This window comes from Hyposmocoma kahamanoa, unplaced genomic scaffold (assembly GCF_003589595.1).
Source record: "Hyposmocoma kahamanoa isolate Upper Pololo Valley unplaced genomic scaffold, ASM358959v1 66, whole genome shotgun sequence".
Classification (NCBI taxonomy): Eukaryota; Metazoa; Arthropoda; class Insecta; order Lepidoptera; family Cosmopterigidae; genus Hyposmocoma; species Hyposmocoma kahamanoa.
This window is the reverse complement of record NW_020653854.1, coordinates 15111258-15130421: the sequence shown is the minus strand read 5'-3', so window position 1 is coordinate 15130421 and position 19164 is coordinate 15111258. Positions and strand designations below refer to the sequence as shown.

General features: G+C 33.5%; 1 protein-coding gene across 1 annotated transcript in view; it reads right to left on the bottom strand.

Moving 5' to 3' along the window:
• LOC113231841 (acid sphingomyelinase-like phosphodiesterase 3a) overlaps positions 1-19164 on the bottom strand; it is an 87170-nt gene that overhangs the window by 28582 nt on the left and 39424 nt on the right. Inside the window, exon 2 of the mRNA XM_026466376.1 lies at positions 5923-5991. Coding sequence (XP_026322161.1) covers positions 5923-5991 — 69 coding nt within the window. The remainder of the gene's footprint in view (positions 1-5922; positions 5992-19164) is intronic.

The following is a 19164-nucleotide window of genomic DNA, read 5'->3' as shown; positions in this document are numbered from 1 at the left end:
ATCATATTCTTGCATGAACCTCGTGTACGTTCTTAGGTAACGGAATCTCTTCTACTGCCTTGATTTTCCCTAAATCTGGTCTAACTCCTTCGGCGCTGATCTCATATCTAAGATAATTGATGTGCTTTTGAAAGAAGCTGCACTTTTTGAAGTTTAATGTGAGGTTAGCTGAACGTATCAATTGAAGTATCTTCTCAAGTTTTTGAAGACCTTCTTCAATTCTAGGCCAAGCGACTAAAAGGTCGTCCATATATGCCAGTGCAAGATTAAGAAGACCCCCTAAGGACGGGTAGTGCGCAAACATCCCAATTTCCAAGAACTTGTTTCGCATCACTTTCACGCATCAACGCACGGCGACTTCCCAAGTCTATATATGCCTCCCTAACCATGCCTTTAATCTTAATCTGCTAATAATATTTGCAATTTACATTATTTTGATCTTTGACATAAAGCACTGCCTTCGTATTCGAATTACTATTGTCGTTGGACCCGACCTGTTCTTCGCGAGTAGTTACGTTAAACTTTCGACCACAATCTTTTGTTTTGATTGACGTGAGAAGATCTCCGTAATTTTCATTAGATGGAAAAGTCATTTACAATTTTTGTTCCCATTCTGACCACGTAAAAAGGACATATGGCAGCCCCTGATACCATTTCTTTGCTAGTCCACTCAAATTCGGCAAAGAATAATGACAAATCTGACGATCGTTCCACGAATATATTTGTGCGCATTCGTTTACTTTATTGATTCAGTTTTCGATAGTTTGTTATCACTTGGATCAAGTTCAGGTACAATACTAAATGGCACAGGAAAAATATTATGTCCCCGAAAATTTGCAGACATCAGGGGATTGTTAGCGCTTGGCACTAAAGTTTCGTTTGTGTTTGAGGTACTTGTATCTAATTGAGTTTCATTGTGGGAGATACAAGAGTTCATTTGCGGAGTTTCCGGCCTGTTTCCTACGACCACGAACAGAGGAACCTCTTTCCTACATAGTGATGACTGACTTAAATTCTTATTATTCGCCAAAGGCAATTGTGCGACCAGAGTGTGTTCCACAATCTCAGTTGTCCATTCGCAAGTCGAAAACTGAGGAGTTTCGCTTATCTCGTTATGCACTATACTAATGTTCTTCTTTTTATTGCGTTTACGTTGAGTCATCATTCCTATCACTGCCTCCACAATTACGGCGTTTACGGCGCGAATGACGATGGGTACATCGTTTAAAAATGCAAAACGAAAATATAAATATAATTTCGAACATTAACCTTTCTACATGTGATTTCTAAAGATTTATACAATAGTTGCTACGATATATTCACACAAAATACAGTATCAAATTGATTCAAATATAAAATAAGCAAAGAATTACGTTAATTATGAAATTATAATTGAAATGTCAAATAAATCACTTAATACTCGAAATTACTATGAATCACTAAACACTCTGAAGATAAATCATTGTAAAATAATAGTTAATAACGTTTATTGTCACACTTTGAAATCTCACAAAATCTAAATCAACAAAAATAACTGAAATTGTAGGACCTTATATCCAGTAACTGGCGTTGGCTACCTTGGCATTCTGACTGTTAACTAAATATATCACTGCTAGGACCTCTGAGATTATTCCTATCAAGGAAACACTAATCAAGTCTTAACTCTTTTTATTTCGTATTAATCTTACTGATCAGTACAAATTCCAATCAAGAAGAGTCCTACCACAGTAGTTTTTAATCGATATGTTGAATCGAGTACAATTGATTTAAAATAATATTTCTATATTACATCGAGTAAATCGTTTAACGAACAAATCACATTATGTATTTAGTTCACAAAAAGTATAATAGCTGACAATAATAATAATCATTATAAAAGTAAAGTAAGATGGATGCATGTCCTAAATTGTTTTCATATTTGATTTGATTTATTTATTAAGTGACCACAGTTAAAGCCGTAATTTACAAGTACTAAATTAAAAAACTGTGACGAGCAAAGACATAGGGCAACTCATCATCAACATTATTAAGAGGTAGGCTCTTGGCGACGTAACCTCCTCTAGTCAATCTTGCTACATGTTCGGGTAACCTTAAAAAATCTCAAAAAAAAAAAGAAAGAAAATCCAATTTCGACAAATATCAAAATTACAGCTTTGTGTGTTTTCTAAAATTATATTAACAGAGTTTATGTGTGAAAGTAATTATGTTAGCAAGATACATACATAATTATAATTTCAGAATCTTCTTCCTTATTACCCGTCTTTGTATTTTTATCTGACATAATTTATGTTTCGTAATTATAAGTAAAAAATATTTATTTTCCACTGTAGTTGCGACCACTTTTGTTGAACTTCATGTAAAATGAAACCTTATAAACCAAATCAGTAAATTGTTCGTTCTGTGTTATTAGGATCAGTTCCCCGCGTCCTAATCAGATGTAACATCTAATAGACTGTAATTCCAACAAACAGAAAAATTCAAGCTTAACCTTTTCTAAGCATCCATTAACGTAAAGGATATTGTAATTCTTTATTCAAGAGATAAAGTAAAAAAGGTGAAGAAAGTTCGATGACTAAAAGTAACATGTCTCTGATGTACAATATTAGCATAATTTCAAATCTTTCTATTACGTATACAAACAGTACACAGTACATTTCATAGTACATAACATAATCTTCAAAATCATCTAAGATAATATTAGAACATGAAAAATGTCTTATCTGCTTAATGCGCCTGTCTCATTAGGTACCTTAATGTTGTATACAAGGTAACAGCATAAATTTAGATCACTATGGACCCTGTAAGCCATAGCAAATAACAAAAACATAAAAATATTAAACTAATTGTAACCCTATTCCATTTACTACAACCTTGAAATTTTTTATTATTTATGTTAATTATTCTTTTATAAAAATATTATTTACTAAACGTATCTATATTATGTATAAATATTTGTATTAATATAGACAGTGTCAAAAAAGAAAGAAAAAATGTAAAGAAACCGGTCTCTATACGACCATAGATGGTTTAGTGATAGCCAATTGAGGAACAAGATTCCATTTGATTACTTAATTGAATTAATTAGATCAATAGTTTCTTTTTTCAACTTTGCTGCTGATTACTAACAAAAAATATACGATCCGAAACGATGTTATGATGAAAAAAGTTTTGAAACATTGACAGATAGGATTAAAAAATTATTATCTGTACGGATTGTAATAAATTTTGCACATTGAATGTCGTGAAGATAAGCGGTAGAAGATAGAGTGCACAACAAAAACGTTTCGCGAAGTATGTGACAATTAAGTTTATTGTTTAAAATTTAAACATAAGTTAAAGGTACCTAATTCTTCCTATCAGTTATTGATAACCACAATTATCACATGTATTAAATAAAAATAATATAGTAATTACACAATAATCAGTTAATTTACTAATCGATTATAATCATCTATTGCGTCCAAGGCTACCAACGACGTTGTTATACGTGTCACAATTTCGTTACTCCACAAGGTCTGTGGATAATGTGAAGTAATCTGGGTGAAAGCCAATGCTACCCAGAGAGTCAAAGAAATGAAGCGCTTGAGAAAACTAATGCTAAAGCAACCGCTTTAAAAGCAATGAACAATTTTTGTTACCTCACGGAAATATCGACATAAACACATACACAATTGATTATTTAAATTGTTTCTTGCGTGTTGCGAAACAGAAAAATGCGTACAAAATTGTAATTTTTTTATCGAAAGTGGTTTGGTTTTTTGGAAAAGCAAAAAGAAAGAAACTTTTTTGAAGATACGGTGTGAAGTAAGCTTCAATTAAAATTTATAAATAGCATCTGTCCATTCCGTTCAAAGGAGAACGTACCTTTAACAAAGGTTTCGACAAGTGTTCAAATTCTCCGGTTGAATTTCATCGAGCTTTGTATTGGATGTCGGAACGTATTTCACAGGATTAAAAAGATTTTCCTTCCACCAATCCAATCATATTTGAAAAGACTTCAGCTCCAGCTCCACTCAGCGTACTTTACAAATGACGTGAATTAAAAGATCTTGTCATTGCAGAAAGAGCGTTTTAAGATCTTCATTGACTTTACTCGTACGTTTAGCGAAAGCACTCTAATATAACAGCACTTACATAGCTCGTTTCCTCACTGAGTGTTGTAATTAGCAATAGACAAAATATTCAGGGCATAATTTTTCTAGTTTATCACTTCAGATCTTGAGATGTGGCCCGTGTCAAACTCGTTCAATCAATGAGTAGTTTCCGTATATAAAAATGTACACATGTCAAGATTAGTGGTGGAGTTAGATTACTTTATCTCATAGGCAATAGATGCTTCTTCTGGCTCATTTCATTTCCGCGTTCCATCATAAGGTGGATAATGATATTATAAAATCTAAGGTGGATCTTCTGGTGCCCGCGCGTACACGTTGGAGTGACGAGGGTGCGGTGGCCCCGCGCCGCTGGCCACGGCTCTGACGCAAGCCCGATGTTCTCTGACAGTACAACCCGCGATAGGTACGTTCGCAGGTTGTACTGTCAGAGAACAACGGGCTGTTTGGTTCGCTTATCAATCCTAATCGAGGACATACTCACTTAGTGTGATCATATTGATATCATTCGCTGATCGCGTTGAATATACATGTGGGGAAACGTTTACATTTTTAGAATTAAAAATAAGAATCTTAATCAAAAATGTTTATAATTTTATCTTAATTATTAATACAAAGATCTAACACTTAGAAAAAATTCCTTCGATCCAGCCGGATTCGAACCAACGTCTTCTAGCAAACCGTGCATCATTACTTTCGTTTCTTGTAACGAAAATTTGAAAATTATTAAAATAAGACTTTCTGATGATATGAAATACCACCACCGGTAATATTTTTGGTGCGGTTATCATTTTTGCACTTCAAAATATGTGCTGTTTTGGCATTTTTCTAGGATTTGCACGAAAGAATGTCACAACCATACCATGCAAAGCGAAAATGGCGGACTGAGCTCAGATGGGTCTTTCGATACCTATAGTTGGCACGCGTCAGACGCTAAGTAACCACTTTCACTGTATTTATTGTTCTGTGCCTACACCCAACAATGGGTTGATGTGGGCTGAATATTATGATGCTGATAAGGTAGGATAACAGACTGAAAATTGTGTTCCTCTCTTAAAACTACTTGCTCTTGTTTCAGATGAACATGCACCACTTATTCCTATTACTGTTTATCATACCATAACGTATTTATGTATTCCATTAATTACGGCTAAAATATAAGTCTGGAAAATCTCTAATTGGCCTTAGCATAATTTATTGTACCTGTAACTTAATTGCAATAAGTTGTTTGCTTATTAAAGCTGAATGAAATCGTATGTGTTAATAAATTACAACAAAAATATCGGAAGTAGATAGTAAATAGAGGAACTATAACAGTGTTTGTCTTTGTTGCTTTCTACTTCAGTTTTGATTTTTAGTAGCTCATAATGTTTTAATCATAAACAATTTAATCACAGCTATTAATTCCAAATTGCTTGTGGACAAATTGAGGTTTAGTGCAGCTTACGGTTTAATTGACTAAGATCTGAGTGCTTTTGCTGTGAAAGACAGAGTGGGCGAAGAAAGGCGGGGCCAACATGGTTCAAACTTTCCAAAATAGAAAATTATTGACCTTTCAGATGATTAAATTGAAATTTCGAAACTATTTCACATCCATTTTTTGTTAAACCTGTTTTAACACACAAAGATTGCATGTATCAAATATTTAGTTCACTGACGTGATATAAATGTCTTCCAGGCAACCGCTTTAAGTTCCTATGAATAACAAACACCCTCTGTACTAATTCCGTCTGCTTTTTTCAAGTATCTACTTGAAATGGATTTGACTTGTTAATAAAATTGATAATATAAATTAACATTTTGTACCTACGTCTTCTAGTGTCGCCCTGTGACGTGTAGAGAGGATCGTAGTGGAAGTCTGTTATATGCCAGAAGTAGCCTGAAACAATGGAGATTAATATTTAAATTTATTATATTAGCATTGTTATTCATTCAGTGAGCCTGCGGAACATAATTGTCACCACTAATATAAACATTTTATTCGCCATCATATTCTCACTCATGTTGGCAGTATTGTATTATACCCAAACATTTTTAACACGTTCAAAATTTCCCAGGAATACCAATATTAATACCAGGAAAACCATAATAAAATATTGAAACCGAATTCATAGCTAACTATTTTTATAACTGTATATATACGTACCAGAATCGTAACAAGCAAAGCAATCTTAACTTGAACACAAAAATTTTGCCCAAATATAATAGCTAAACTTGACCAAAACTTTGAAAGTGATTCTACATTGAGAACCATCTGTAAAAGGAAAATGAGGACGCTGAAAACAAAATTAAAGACGCTTAGATGAACAAAGAGCTGTCTGTCACTTTGTGTCCGAACGGAAATATCTGCTTACAGTTCAGACCCTGAAATTTTAAATTTATGAATGAAAATTCGTGCCACGCTAAGAATCACCTGATATTATTATATAAAAAAAAGATTTACCAGAACATTTGATCAAAAAAAGATTAGCCTATAATGATGAAACTTTTACATGAGACAATCTTACGTTATCTGTATTCAAAAGACGTAAATAATATAAGGCGAGTACGTGGATTCAGGAATTACACGATATGGGATATATTTCTGGAACGATAAAACCAGTAGAGACCCCGCGAGATCATAAGAAGCAATCCAACGGTTTTTTTGTGTATTTTTCATCTGAATCTGCTTTGGCAACTTCACCTCGAGTAGTTGGTGTTTTTTGCAGAATCGAAACGGGAAAAAATAACAGTTGACGGATGCGAATCGTCGAGAGCAAATTTTTCACTGTAAATACACATGTTTTTCGGCGTCTTTTGGGAATTCTCGGAGAAATTCGTGTAGTAATTCACGGGAATTTATCTGCCTCGACTAAGGATTGGTTAGAGAAGGCAAAAACGTCTGATTAATGACAGCGTACACTCGTGTGATGAACACGAGAAGAATTCGAAACATGGATATGCTACTTTGTATGCTAGGACAGTCGACGTCAGTGACGGACCTGATGCATATTAAGAAATAAATAAATCTGGTGCCTAAACTAATTTGTCAAGTTGTTTGTGATACAACAAAAAGGAAGAAAAAATAAGATTCTGCTGAAATAAGATGTCTATCAAAACAAGTGTAAGAACTTTCTGGATACTTAAGAAAACTTTGAGCAAAAAATATTTACATTTTAAAGTAGGGAAAAAAATGTTATCAACTTTATCATATCCGTGTTTGCCCCCGAGAAAAGTTGGCAAATCCGAGCCGAAGTCGACTTAAAATAAATTGGGCAGGAGATTTGTTCCGGCGGATTAAATTGTCTTAATTTATTACACGACCCTCGCATTACTTATGTACAGCCTACAACGTGTTCGGGGGTTTAGAGCCAAATAAAGAACCTATTACTATGAAATAAAGACTATTTTTCTAGGTTAGTTTAATAATAAATAAAAGTTTCTATTTAGAACAAATACAAAAATTATTTAATAACTATTATTTCGATAATAACTACCGTAGACGTTACGACTATGTACCTAAAGTAACAAGTTGAATGTTGTATTTCAAACCTTACTTTAAAAATACAAAAGAAAAAGAAAAATTGTATAAGAAAAGTCAATGTGTTATGACACTATGAGGGTGTATGTATGCGTGTGTTTGTATGGGCGTGTGCATTTATATTTACATTTGGGAGTTTGTGTTTCTTGTGTTATTAAATGTGTTCAACAAATTATTTAAGTGTGACTGACTACTACTGACTATTATGCGAATTGTATATTTTTTTAAATAATTTTGTATACATAGTCCATTTCAGTATTTCTAATGAGCCTGAATACAATCGTTTAAACAAAAAAATAATAATAAAGCAATAACACGTCACTACTTGTTTATTTATTAAATTTAAAAAACATATTCTATTAAATCTGCGTAGCATGTGCAGTTGACCTAGCACTATTTGTACACGGTGGAAAGTTGAGATGGGTCAGCAAGGCCAGCTACCTTAACCATTACAGTTACAGGAAAACGGTTCTAGAAAATTGAAATTTAAAGGTACTTCGATCGGAATTCACAGATTCAAAAATAGGTATAGTTAGCAAGCAATGAGGCAATTTAAAAAAATCATGCCATCCATCTTGTTTATATATACATAGACATAATATATATATATACTATATATGTCTGTGTTGTCTTGTTGTGTGTGTCCGCGTCCAAAACACCCGTGATACAAGGTCTCCTTAGTGCGGGGCAATGATTGTATGCGTTATTTATTATATTTATGTAACTGGAAACAGGAAACTAATATCTTAATAGTCCTTTCCGCAAAGAGCAAGTAGTGGCTGATATTGAAATTTCCACCCTGTATAAGCAAAGAAGAACTTTTTAGTAGAAGTGAGCTCCTTTTGAAAGAGTTCGTTTAAGGAAGTACTGCCACCTTACCTATTTCTGCTGCCAAGCAGTAATATGAGCATTACTGCGCTTCGGTTTTGAAGAGTAAGGGTGCTGGTAAAATTACAGGCACATAGGACTTGTCAACTTATGTCTCAGGGTGACGGGTGCTGTTACATGCCCCTTAGATCTTTGCGATTTAAAGCTCTAAGTGCCAGTGCAACTGCTACGAAAAAGCGTGTCGCTTACTCTCAGGCGCACGACTTATTCATACCATTACCTGTCATCGTAAAAAAAAACTGAAAGTATTGTGTTAATAGCCTTAAACCTTAACTCTGTTGTTAGCATATTATTAGTAAATTGTATTTGTGCGTAAAGGGTAGCAAGTAAATTTTCATTGGAATGAAACTATTTTTCCGGATTTAAATCGCGTATATTTGTTTTTTCAAACAAACCGACGTTTCGGGCCCTTTACAGGTCCCATGGTCACGGTCAACCGGGAAAAATAGTTTCATTCCTATGTATAACAATCGCGAAAACCTAAGAACTCGATAAATTTTCATTATTTTGGAAATTTTAATACACCGCCATTAATCCCGGAACGTAATCCACTAAAAAGTATGAAGAACTTTGTTTGTCAGCGTTTCTGTACCGTTCATCAATATCGAAGTAAAGAAAGGGATGGGACAAAAATCCTTCGTAGATATGATTCGTCCCTACTCGAATTCACTTTGAGGTGAATTCTTACAAAATGATTACAAGGCATTTTGTACGTTAAATATAAGAACTATGGACCTATCTGAAACCGACGAACATTAAATAAATAAATAAACTGTGCTTTATTCTATGGTAAGTAGTCAATTTAACGCCTTCATGATCCCATCAACATTATTGTATAAAAGAAAATACAGCTATGTCAGTAATAGGATTGCCGTTGTATCGTATTGAATATTAGTAAAACATATAACGTCGCTGTCCACTGTACTATCTTAACGTAACACAAACAAATGTGTTCGTGTAAATCATTGAAATTTTGTCAGTACGTTTTTATACTTCTCTATGGAGAAGTAGTAAGCGGCAACTACAAAGAAAACACTTGGAAATAGCACTGTAAAGCCCGGAGTTCGTTTTTTGAGGTCCATGTAACGGAAAGGGGTACTCCGTACTAACATCTTCTGATGTTTGATGTTACGGTAATAGCCGTTACATTACAGGAATGAATAAAGTATCAATTCTTTTATTGAAGTTACTTTATTCATTCACAACATACAATACAACAACGCTTTCAGGATGCTAATGGGACAGCCATGACACTGTATACTGTACGGCAAATTCGCGGGGACGCACACGATGATTTCCAAGCCTGCGTGTGTGTTCCTGGCCATTGTTGAGAACAGGACTGCCCTTACCTAAGCAATTGGGTGCAATTACATGTACGTAGAGTAGTTATATAGCCGTGGCATTTTCTCTGTTTACTATTAGGTTTACTTGTGTTACTAACCTTGACACTTCAGAAAAAATTACTGTATTACTAACTACTATGAATCATATGATCTGAAATAAATATTCTATTCTTTTCTAATATTTCACAATTGAGATTTGAAAGCAACTTCTAAGCGATGATCCTTGAGCGTGTAATACGCAGAAAGGAACGTTAAGACCCTTATTCCATTTCACGTAGGTTAAGCCCTGATAAGCCACGTTATATGATAACAGGGTCGTACTCATTAAATTTATTCCTGTTTTGACGTAACTCGTCCGTAATTTTGGCTTCAACGCTATCTCTTCCCATCATTAATATACCATCGAATATAACTTGGGATAGAAGTTAAACAAGGCGTAATAAGCGCTCCGCCGCGGCAGGCGAGTGTGTGGGAAACTTCATTGTTCCGACACGAAGGGATGTATTCATCAATCAACAGGGGTTATTATGCGGTCAAACACGCAACGCTGAAGAATTCTCTTTGCTTTCCTTGGGTTCAAAATTGGAACGAGGAGGAAATTTAATTACAGTTTTTTTTTTTTAAACTAGACAGGGAAAGGTGACCTTCTAATTTAATGATGTTACTAGAGAAAGTGGAGTAAAACTTTTGTAGGGCAATATCTTGGTCGATGCGGCGGCCTTACTTTTCGGAGAGCCAGCTCAATCACCTACCGATAAATAATTTGTGAAAATAAGGATACTTTCTTAGTATATTAAATGTCTATACTGATGATGATAGATGATCAATTTCTATCACGTGATAAACTGACAGACTGTTTCCAAGTTTGAAGACCATTACAAAAGTACGTCGTGTACACAGAAAAAAAGGAATTCTACTAATACGAAAGAGTAATTTCTCAAAATATTTGCTAATTCTGAAAAATATATATTAAAAGTAATAAAATATTGTCATTACAAAAATACTGCTTATCTTTTTCTAACACAATTTTCCTCTTAACTTTATTCTAACTTTTAGACAAATACCTTCACTTCAAGATTTTATTTCATTTCTAATCAATTAATCGGACTTTACTTACATCAAGAAATTTTTACTTCTTACATCAAATTTAAATAATCTTAAACTAATTCAAAATTTCTTTGGTGGATTTTGCGAAAATATATTCTTAAACAAAAAAAGAAGTAAGTTTGCTATTCAGATTAATATTCTAAATTCTAGAGTATATTTTTAAAGCAACATTTCGTTGCGTTTTCATAGTCAATGTTGTGTTGACATGTCGCCGAAGGCGCAAGCGGTAACGATTACTTGTGGTTGTAATCATAAAAATCATAAACAGTCATTTATCAAAAGAAACAATACGTAGTATCTCTAATTTGTTAGTGTGTTATTTGTAGTCATAATTTAAGAAATTTGGTTTTAGCAAAGCACAACTTTAACATGTAATTAGTTCCATCGCGCCACTGCTAGATGGCATTAGTTGTACTCTGAAACGCGCTATCGTTTTGTTAACTTCAATAGTATAAAGTCATCTCATATAATTTACATTATTAGTGCTTTCTGCCACTGTAGCGTTTATATGGCACTGAACGTTACTCAAGTATTTGAGAAAATTCCATCCTATTTTTGCTACTTTAAAGTTTGGCACTAAACGTGCTTTCGCGCTATTAAGACATGCTGTTGGGTCCATAACCCTGTAAATTTACGCTTTTTGATATTAGATAATCTCAGTACAGAGTACTAAAAAACCTACCTCAAAAGTACGTGGAATTAAGGGTTGTATTCTAAAACTCTACTCAATGCTCAAGTCATGATTGCACTGGAAATACGTCTCTAATGGCAGGGTTTTGAGTATGATTTCAAGTGCTTTAAACCATACTCAAATCAGGATTTGAGTATGGTTTAAAGCACTTGAAAGCTCAAGTCAGGACTTGAGCATTGAGTAGAGTTCTAGAATACGACCCTAAGTCTATTTGCTAAGTTTTATTGAAATATCCTTAAATTCGCCACTATACAGGACTTGACCCTGGAGATAATAAAAATCAGTTCTCACTACTCAAAGTATATGGAGAGAAAAACGCCTTGAATTGGAGAAATAGCAAAATCAACCATTAAAATAATTGCTCCTTAGTAAAATTTAGGCGCTAATTATAAAAATGAATCGTCATGCGTGAACAGCCACCCTTAGAGGTGGATGATTTTCTTCAAAATGAAATGGGACCACTATGGAAGTACCCCCTTTCCAACAAAAAAAGAATCATGAAAATCGGTTCACAAATACCGGAGTTATCGCGTAACATACATACAAAAAAAACATACAGTCGAATTGAGAACCTCCTCCTTTTTTGAAGTCGGTTAAAAACATAAATCTTCATATCGAGTTCTTAGGTTTTCGCGATTGTTACACATAGGAAATGAAACTATTTTTCCGGATTTAAATCGCGTATATTTGTTTTTTCAAACAAACCGACGTTTCGGGCCCTTTACAGGTCCCATGGTCACGGTTGACTGAGGTGGTACAGTCTTCAACCAGTTATGTCTAATATTAATGCAAACCACCCTATTTTTTCACTATAGTTACAATAGTTATTAATTAAATACCTTATTTTTAATTTTACAAAGAAAACATTCCAATTTACGCTACATTAAGTTTTACAAATTATTTTATTGAATGAATTTTTATTAAGTTTAATTTATTATTAATTATTAATAGAAATTAGAATAAACTAAAACATATTAATTAGTACTGCAGTCTTATGTCTGTTTGGGATTTTTCATTAGAGGAAATACTGGATCCCAAACTGGTGGTACGGAGAAACCATCTTCCCTGTTGAAATTAGGATGTTTTTTAATTTCAATGGCCTCTCGCAGCATCCTGGGTAGATAACGGACTTCTTTTGCAAGGACCTGGGGTTTGTCAAACTTCATTGAATGTGTAGGTTTATCCATGACATGCTCGCAGACTGCAACACAAGTCGCGTAAACAAGTCTGCAGTTCTTTAGTTTATTCTAATTTCTATTATTAATCAATAATAAATTGAACCTAATAAAAATTCATTCAATAAAATAATTTGTAAAACTTAATGTAGCGTAAATTGGAATGTTTTCTTTGTAAAATTAAAAATAAGGTATTTAATTAATAACTATTGTAACTATAGTGAAAAAATAGGGTGGTTTGCATTAATATTAGACATAGCTGGTTGAAGACTGTACCACCTCAGTCAACCGTGACCATGGGACCTGTAAAGGGCCCGAAACGTCGGTTTGTTTGAAAAAACAAATATACGCGATTTAAATCCGGAAAAATAGTTTCATTTCCTACATAAATCTTCAGTCAAATAATTAAGTACCACTCAATTTGTCATTCTTTTTTTTCAACTTAAAATCCGACATTTCTAATAACTAATAAATATTTTGTTGAATCTAGAGTAGCTTTGTGACTTGAAGTAAATTAATTTGCTCTTGGATTAAATATTAGTCTTATAACTAAAATGCACTTTTGAGACGTTTTTTTACTATTATCAAGTAATTATTCTCTAGCGTCTATAGGGAGAGGACCGTTTTGTTGGATTTAATAAATTTGTCTTCATAAAAAAATTTTGTACTTTTCTAAGTAATCTTTTTTAACCATGTAGTAAGTGAACTTTCATGTCTAGATATTGTACCTTTAAACACTTGTGAAGGTTTAGGGATCCAATTGAATGAAAAGCTTTTTCACACATAAGAAGAACACAATATTTAGGAAATGAAACTATTTTTCCGGATTTAAATCGCGTATATTTGTTTTTCAAAGAAACCGACGTTTCGGGCCCTTTACAGGTCCCCGGGGCCCACCACAACCTCATATTACTGTAACCTTACGTTGACTTTTCGTACCATAACGCGCTTCAAGTAAGCTTATTGTAATGTTAAAACTATGATGTTTTATTGGCAGCTTTGTCATTATTCATTCACTCAGTTCGTACGATGACGCGACTTTAACATTAAAGTAACAGTGCTCTTATGTCAAATTTAGCAATCTTAAAACAGCTACACTAAAACTGAAAATAATATTGTTACCATTGCATAATGGTAACAATATTATTTTCAGTTTTATTGTCTTAATATTGATTTGTAATGATAAAAAGTTAAGTGGAACTTATTTATTTACATATATCTTCTTCAATATTTTGTTTATTTTTTATTTAATAGCATATAGTAAATAATTTTTCGTTAAATAAAAATACGCGATGTTTATTTCGTAAAATTATAACAGCGCCATCTATATGCTCCTTGGCGAAACTAACAGTTGACACTAGACTATAGTTCCGAACTCACAACGTGACTATCAAGACTCAGCTTGTTTTGTTTATTTTTCTTCATGAAAATGCGCAATAATTATTGAAAACAACGTAATTGTAATAGATTTTATTATTACATACTGTTCTTTTCTTAGCAGTCAAAATTCTCTGAGTGTAAATTAAGTACTTAAATATTATACTGCGATAAGACGATTCGGAACATCAAAAAAGAAAGAGACGGCATTATATACTTTGCATAGCGTTATCTCTTTCCTATGTAAGGAATAGACAATATTGGGAAATCATTCGTTCTTTCAATCACTTTTGCAATAAATAATATATTAACTTGGTTGATGGTTTCGTCATATTACGACTATGAGTAATATTACAATAAGCTTACTTTAAGCTTACATTGAAATAAGATTGTTTTTGAAAAGGTTACGGTAGACCCCCTAATCACGTAGCCGGGTTTTTGTGTGTATGTTACGCGATTACTCCAGTATTTGTGAACCGATTTTCATGATTCTTTTTTTGATGACTTTCATCATCATGACTTTCATCATTTCAGGTTAAGCTCCGCTGAATACGCAGTCCGCAGAATACGTGAGCTTACCGATGGTAGTACTGCTAGACTAGTTTACTTTAGTAACTTCCATAGTATAATGTCCTACGGGATTCTCGTGTGGGGTAAAGCGGTGAGGCGGAAATAAGTGAGGTGGCAACACTTCCCTGAACGAACTCTGACAAGGAGCTGCTGCTGCTATTTTGCACGATTTAACCTCCACTGGGTTCGGGGTGTAGCAATTTAATTTCTTTCATTTTTATCGACCTTTAATATCCAATAGCGCCACCTAATATGGTATTGAACAGTAAGTTATTAATCTTTTACGATATTTTTTTCCAAATTATTCAATTCGAATCTTTCTTTATTGATTAAAAACATCCAATGGCGTTGTAAACAAGTTAGAAGTTCGTAAAACCGATGTTTTATTGGTTTTTTTTGAAATGCAAATTTTTTTATCTTATTGGAAGGTGGAAGATATTCACCATATTTGTATTGCAAAAACGAGCGATTCGTTCTGTGTACCGTCTAGGCTGTCGGGTTTCTCTCAGAGAAAAGTATAAGGATACTGGTATCATGACTGTGATGCCACACAGTACATTTACTCAAATATTTTATATGCCCGTAAAAATAGACCTAATTTCAATAAGAAAGAAGATATCCATAATATCCATAATACCTTAGAGCTAAATCCAAACTCAGGGTACCACGATTTCGTTTAACCAAGGTAAACAACTCTTTTATGGGGAACTGTATACGTTTTTACAATAAGATTCCGTAGCATATAGTAAGTTTATCATTTCCTAAGTTTAAAAACTACATTAAAAATATTTTTATCGAAAAATCATATTACAAAATTGAAGACTACGTGTTAGATAAAGATGTATGGCAAGACGACATGGCTCCAGAATCCACACAAATTTGATTTAAAGTGTATTCCATAGAGAGGTCAGCGTAGTGAACGAGCAGTAGCTTAAATGTGACGATTTCAAGTGTAAATTTATTTTACCTATGGAATAAATAATCTTTGACTTTGACTTAAAAAAAGACCTCAGTATTGGTCCCATTTAAATTTAAAGAAAATATTGCACCCCTATCGTTGCAAAATAGGGGATGAATCCCGTTTCGCACACTTTCCGGTAATAGATTTCAATAAAACATGACAAGTAGATGTAATTCCACAAACTTTTGAAGTCGATTTTTTTTAATAAAAAAGTTATTAGGTAATATTTTTTTAATGCACACACTCATAGCCCCGCACTAGGGAAAACGCTATATCGCGGGCGCTATGCACACATATAGACATCCACAAATTACACAAAGCTCCCGAGAGAAACAAATGCAGGCCTCTCTCGGCCCGGCAATCGAACCCAGGACCTCTAGGTGGCAGTCCAACATGGTAACCGTTCGACCACCCATCAACCCATTTTACATCTCACTTTTGAGTACGGGTCCCCTCTTCTCCTTAGAGCCGATATACTCGTACATATGCGGGTTGGGAATTTCACGTTTTCCAAGGCTCGTGAAAAGTGTAAGTTTTATAATGACGCTTTCCTGCATCGTCAGCGAGAGGTGTTAGTACGAAACATGCACAAATTTACATGCTACTGGAATTACACGATTTAATTCCGCCTTCCCCTTTCCATCATCGGAGGACTAGGCGTAGCCCAAGCAGCACACCCATATCTAAATATATACTAAATATATTCTAATAGAATTTAATTCGATTGAATATTTTAAGAGTTCAAATTTCCTCAAGATATCTCGAAGAAGGTTTCTAGATAATTTAAAGTAAAAGTGGGCACAACTTTATTAGTAGATCACAAGAGGCTTTGAGAAACTATCTGTAGGTAGTGTTAAGAGTGATTCTTATCTTTTTTCTCAAGTAACCCTTCTAGAATGCTACAAGACCATTTGTAGAATGTAGACAGTTTTTATTTAGTCTCGTAGACAGTTTTTAGATAGTTTATAGTCTATGATAGTTTTCTTAGTAATGCTATTTTAAAACCAAAAGCGTTACAAACATAAGACGCAATTCTCTTGATACTAATAGATTTCAAGTTTAATGGCTTACAAAATATGAACTATCAAAATTGCAACATGGCGAAATTAGATATAATATTTCTGACTTTTTCGCGCAATGTTTAATCGGTGAGAAAGCGCAAATTGATGTGCGACTTTAAATACATTGTGAAAAGTGATGTAAAACCTGTCATAAAAGTAATGCGCTCGCTAAATTTTAAATATTTAAGTATAAAATATAAACTTAATAAAAATACAGTTATCGATTTTCGGTTTTAAATATTTATAGAAAGCTTATATAGACAAAATAACTCACAAAACAAACCATTTCCTAGAAGTTCTAGGCTTTTTCAAGGTAATTTCAACTTAGATTTACTTTTAAATTTTTTTTTTAAAAGAGAAATTTTTCTCGGTTACTTCATAGTCATTCTTTAAAAATAAAAATGGCGATAAGAATTTAAAGCTTTTTTTAAAACACAGTTGGGAGCATTTTGTCTATAGCTTTATCTATAGAAAAACTTTAGAATACAAAAACATTATTTTTACTTGCTTTAGTTTACTTGACCTTGTAGAAGAACTTACACTCCTATGAAGTTTTTATGATTGTCTACAAAACGCGATGTTTCTAAGCGATTTTTTCTTTTGACAGTATTACAAAACCTTTATAAACCTTTATAAATATTGAATGCATTTTGCAATAACAAACTTACTTTTTTGTTTTTTTGACCAAGTGTTTTGAAACACTAGGTCAAAAAAACAATTGAATAAATTCAAAAAAAGTTATTCTGTATAATTATATGGAATGTGTTATATATGACGTTATATAGAAAGGTGGATAAATTCCCTATCATATAAATATAAGGAATATTTTAATGACATACCTAACTTATGTTGGAAGAAATAAAATTTTCATTATTGAGGTTATTCCTTCACGCCAACCACATTTCACACAATGATTTCACTATATTCTATTGATAGACGGCACAATACACATACACAACATTGAAGTACAGTAGTTTACGCGCTCATTTCAATTGTTTTTATCATTTCACAACAGGGAATTACTTCACAATGTTTATTTATTTCTCAACAAACAAATGCCGGCCATGACCGGCCCGAGCGCGAATTACGACTATTGTATCCAGTGTTGCCAATTTGTGGAGAATTCCCCAAATTGTGGGGAGTTTCAACTAGATTGGGGATTTTGTGGGGATTGGCGCTATGTGAGGAAAATGTGGGGATTCTAACATTTTATCATTTTGTTTAATCTATCAATTGCTGATGCGTCGCTAGTTTGATCGTTACTGTTAGAAACACTGTGATGGACTATGTCGACGTGTTTTTCAACATCGCACATCGCCCGTATTATTAACAAGCAGCTTAAATAGAATTATTATTAGAGCACTTGGTTCTGAATTGTAAAATTACCAGTCGGTGCGTGTAGAGTTCGCGATTCTTTATCCCGCTTATTGCGGTCCCCGGTAGGAAGCAAAACAAAATCAGCTATTGATAAACAAAGCCGAGCAGTAAGTACTTCCACACCACAACTTACCACTCGTCAACTTTGAATATTAAATATAGGTCGAAACTCATTGATTATTTCTAACTTTAACTAGTGTCACCAAATGCACAACAAATAATCAATTTACTTAATTTTGTAAGGCAAAAAAAAAATTTTTTTGGTCAGACTGATTACAGATTAATGTTGAATCTAATTAATATTTTAATTAATATAACTGCCTCCGTGGCCGAACGGTTACCATGCCGGACTGCCATGCAGAGGTCCCAGGTTTGATTCCCGGGTCGGGAGAAATATTTGTATGCCCTACATTTGTTTCTCTCGTGAGTTTGGGTGTAATTTGTGGTTGTCTACGTGTGTGTCCATGGCACCCGCGACACAGGGTTTCCCTAGTCCGGGGTTATGTTGAGTGTGTACGTTATTATTATTATTATTATTATTATTAAAATAAATAAACGATTTAAGGTCATCCAATTTTATAATTAGTTTACTTTTTACATTCTGTTTACATTCACAGCAAACGTAATAGATTATTACATTTTGAGTTTCATAATTCTTTATTATATTTTTAAGCGATGTATTTCTCATAATTATTAATAAATTATAGATGCGAGAAATTTGTGGGGAACATGAACTTTGCTCTCCCCAAATTTGAGGATTTTAAACCTGATTTTTGGAGATTTTGAACAATTAGCATTGGCAGCGCTGATTGTATCGAATATGATGTGATGTAATGACTTAATATCCAAGGTTCCCCACCTCCACTAGATATTTTAATATTCTTTACTTTATCCATTTTGCATGAACTCTTACAACGTCCAATAGAGTAAAAACCCTAATTGTAGTATTTTTTTAAATAAAATCTACTGAAGACGCGCTATA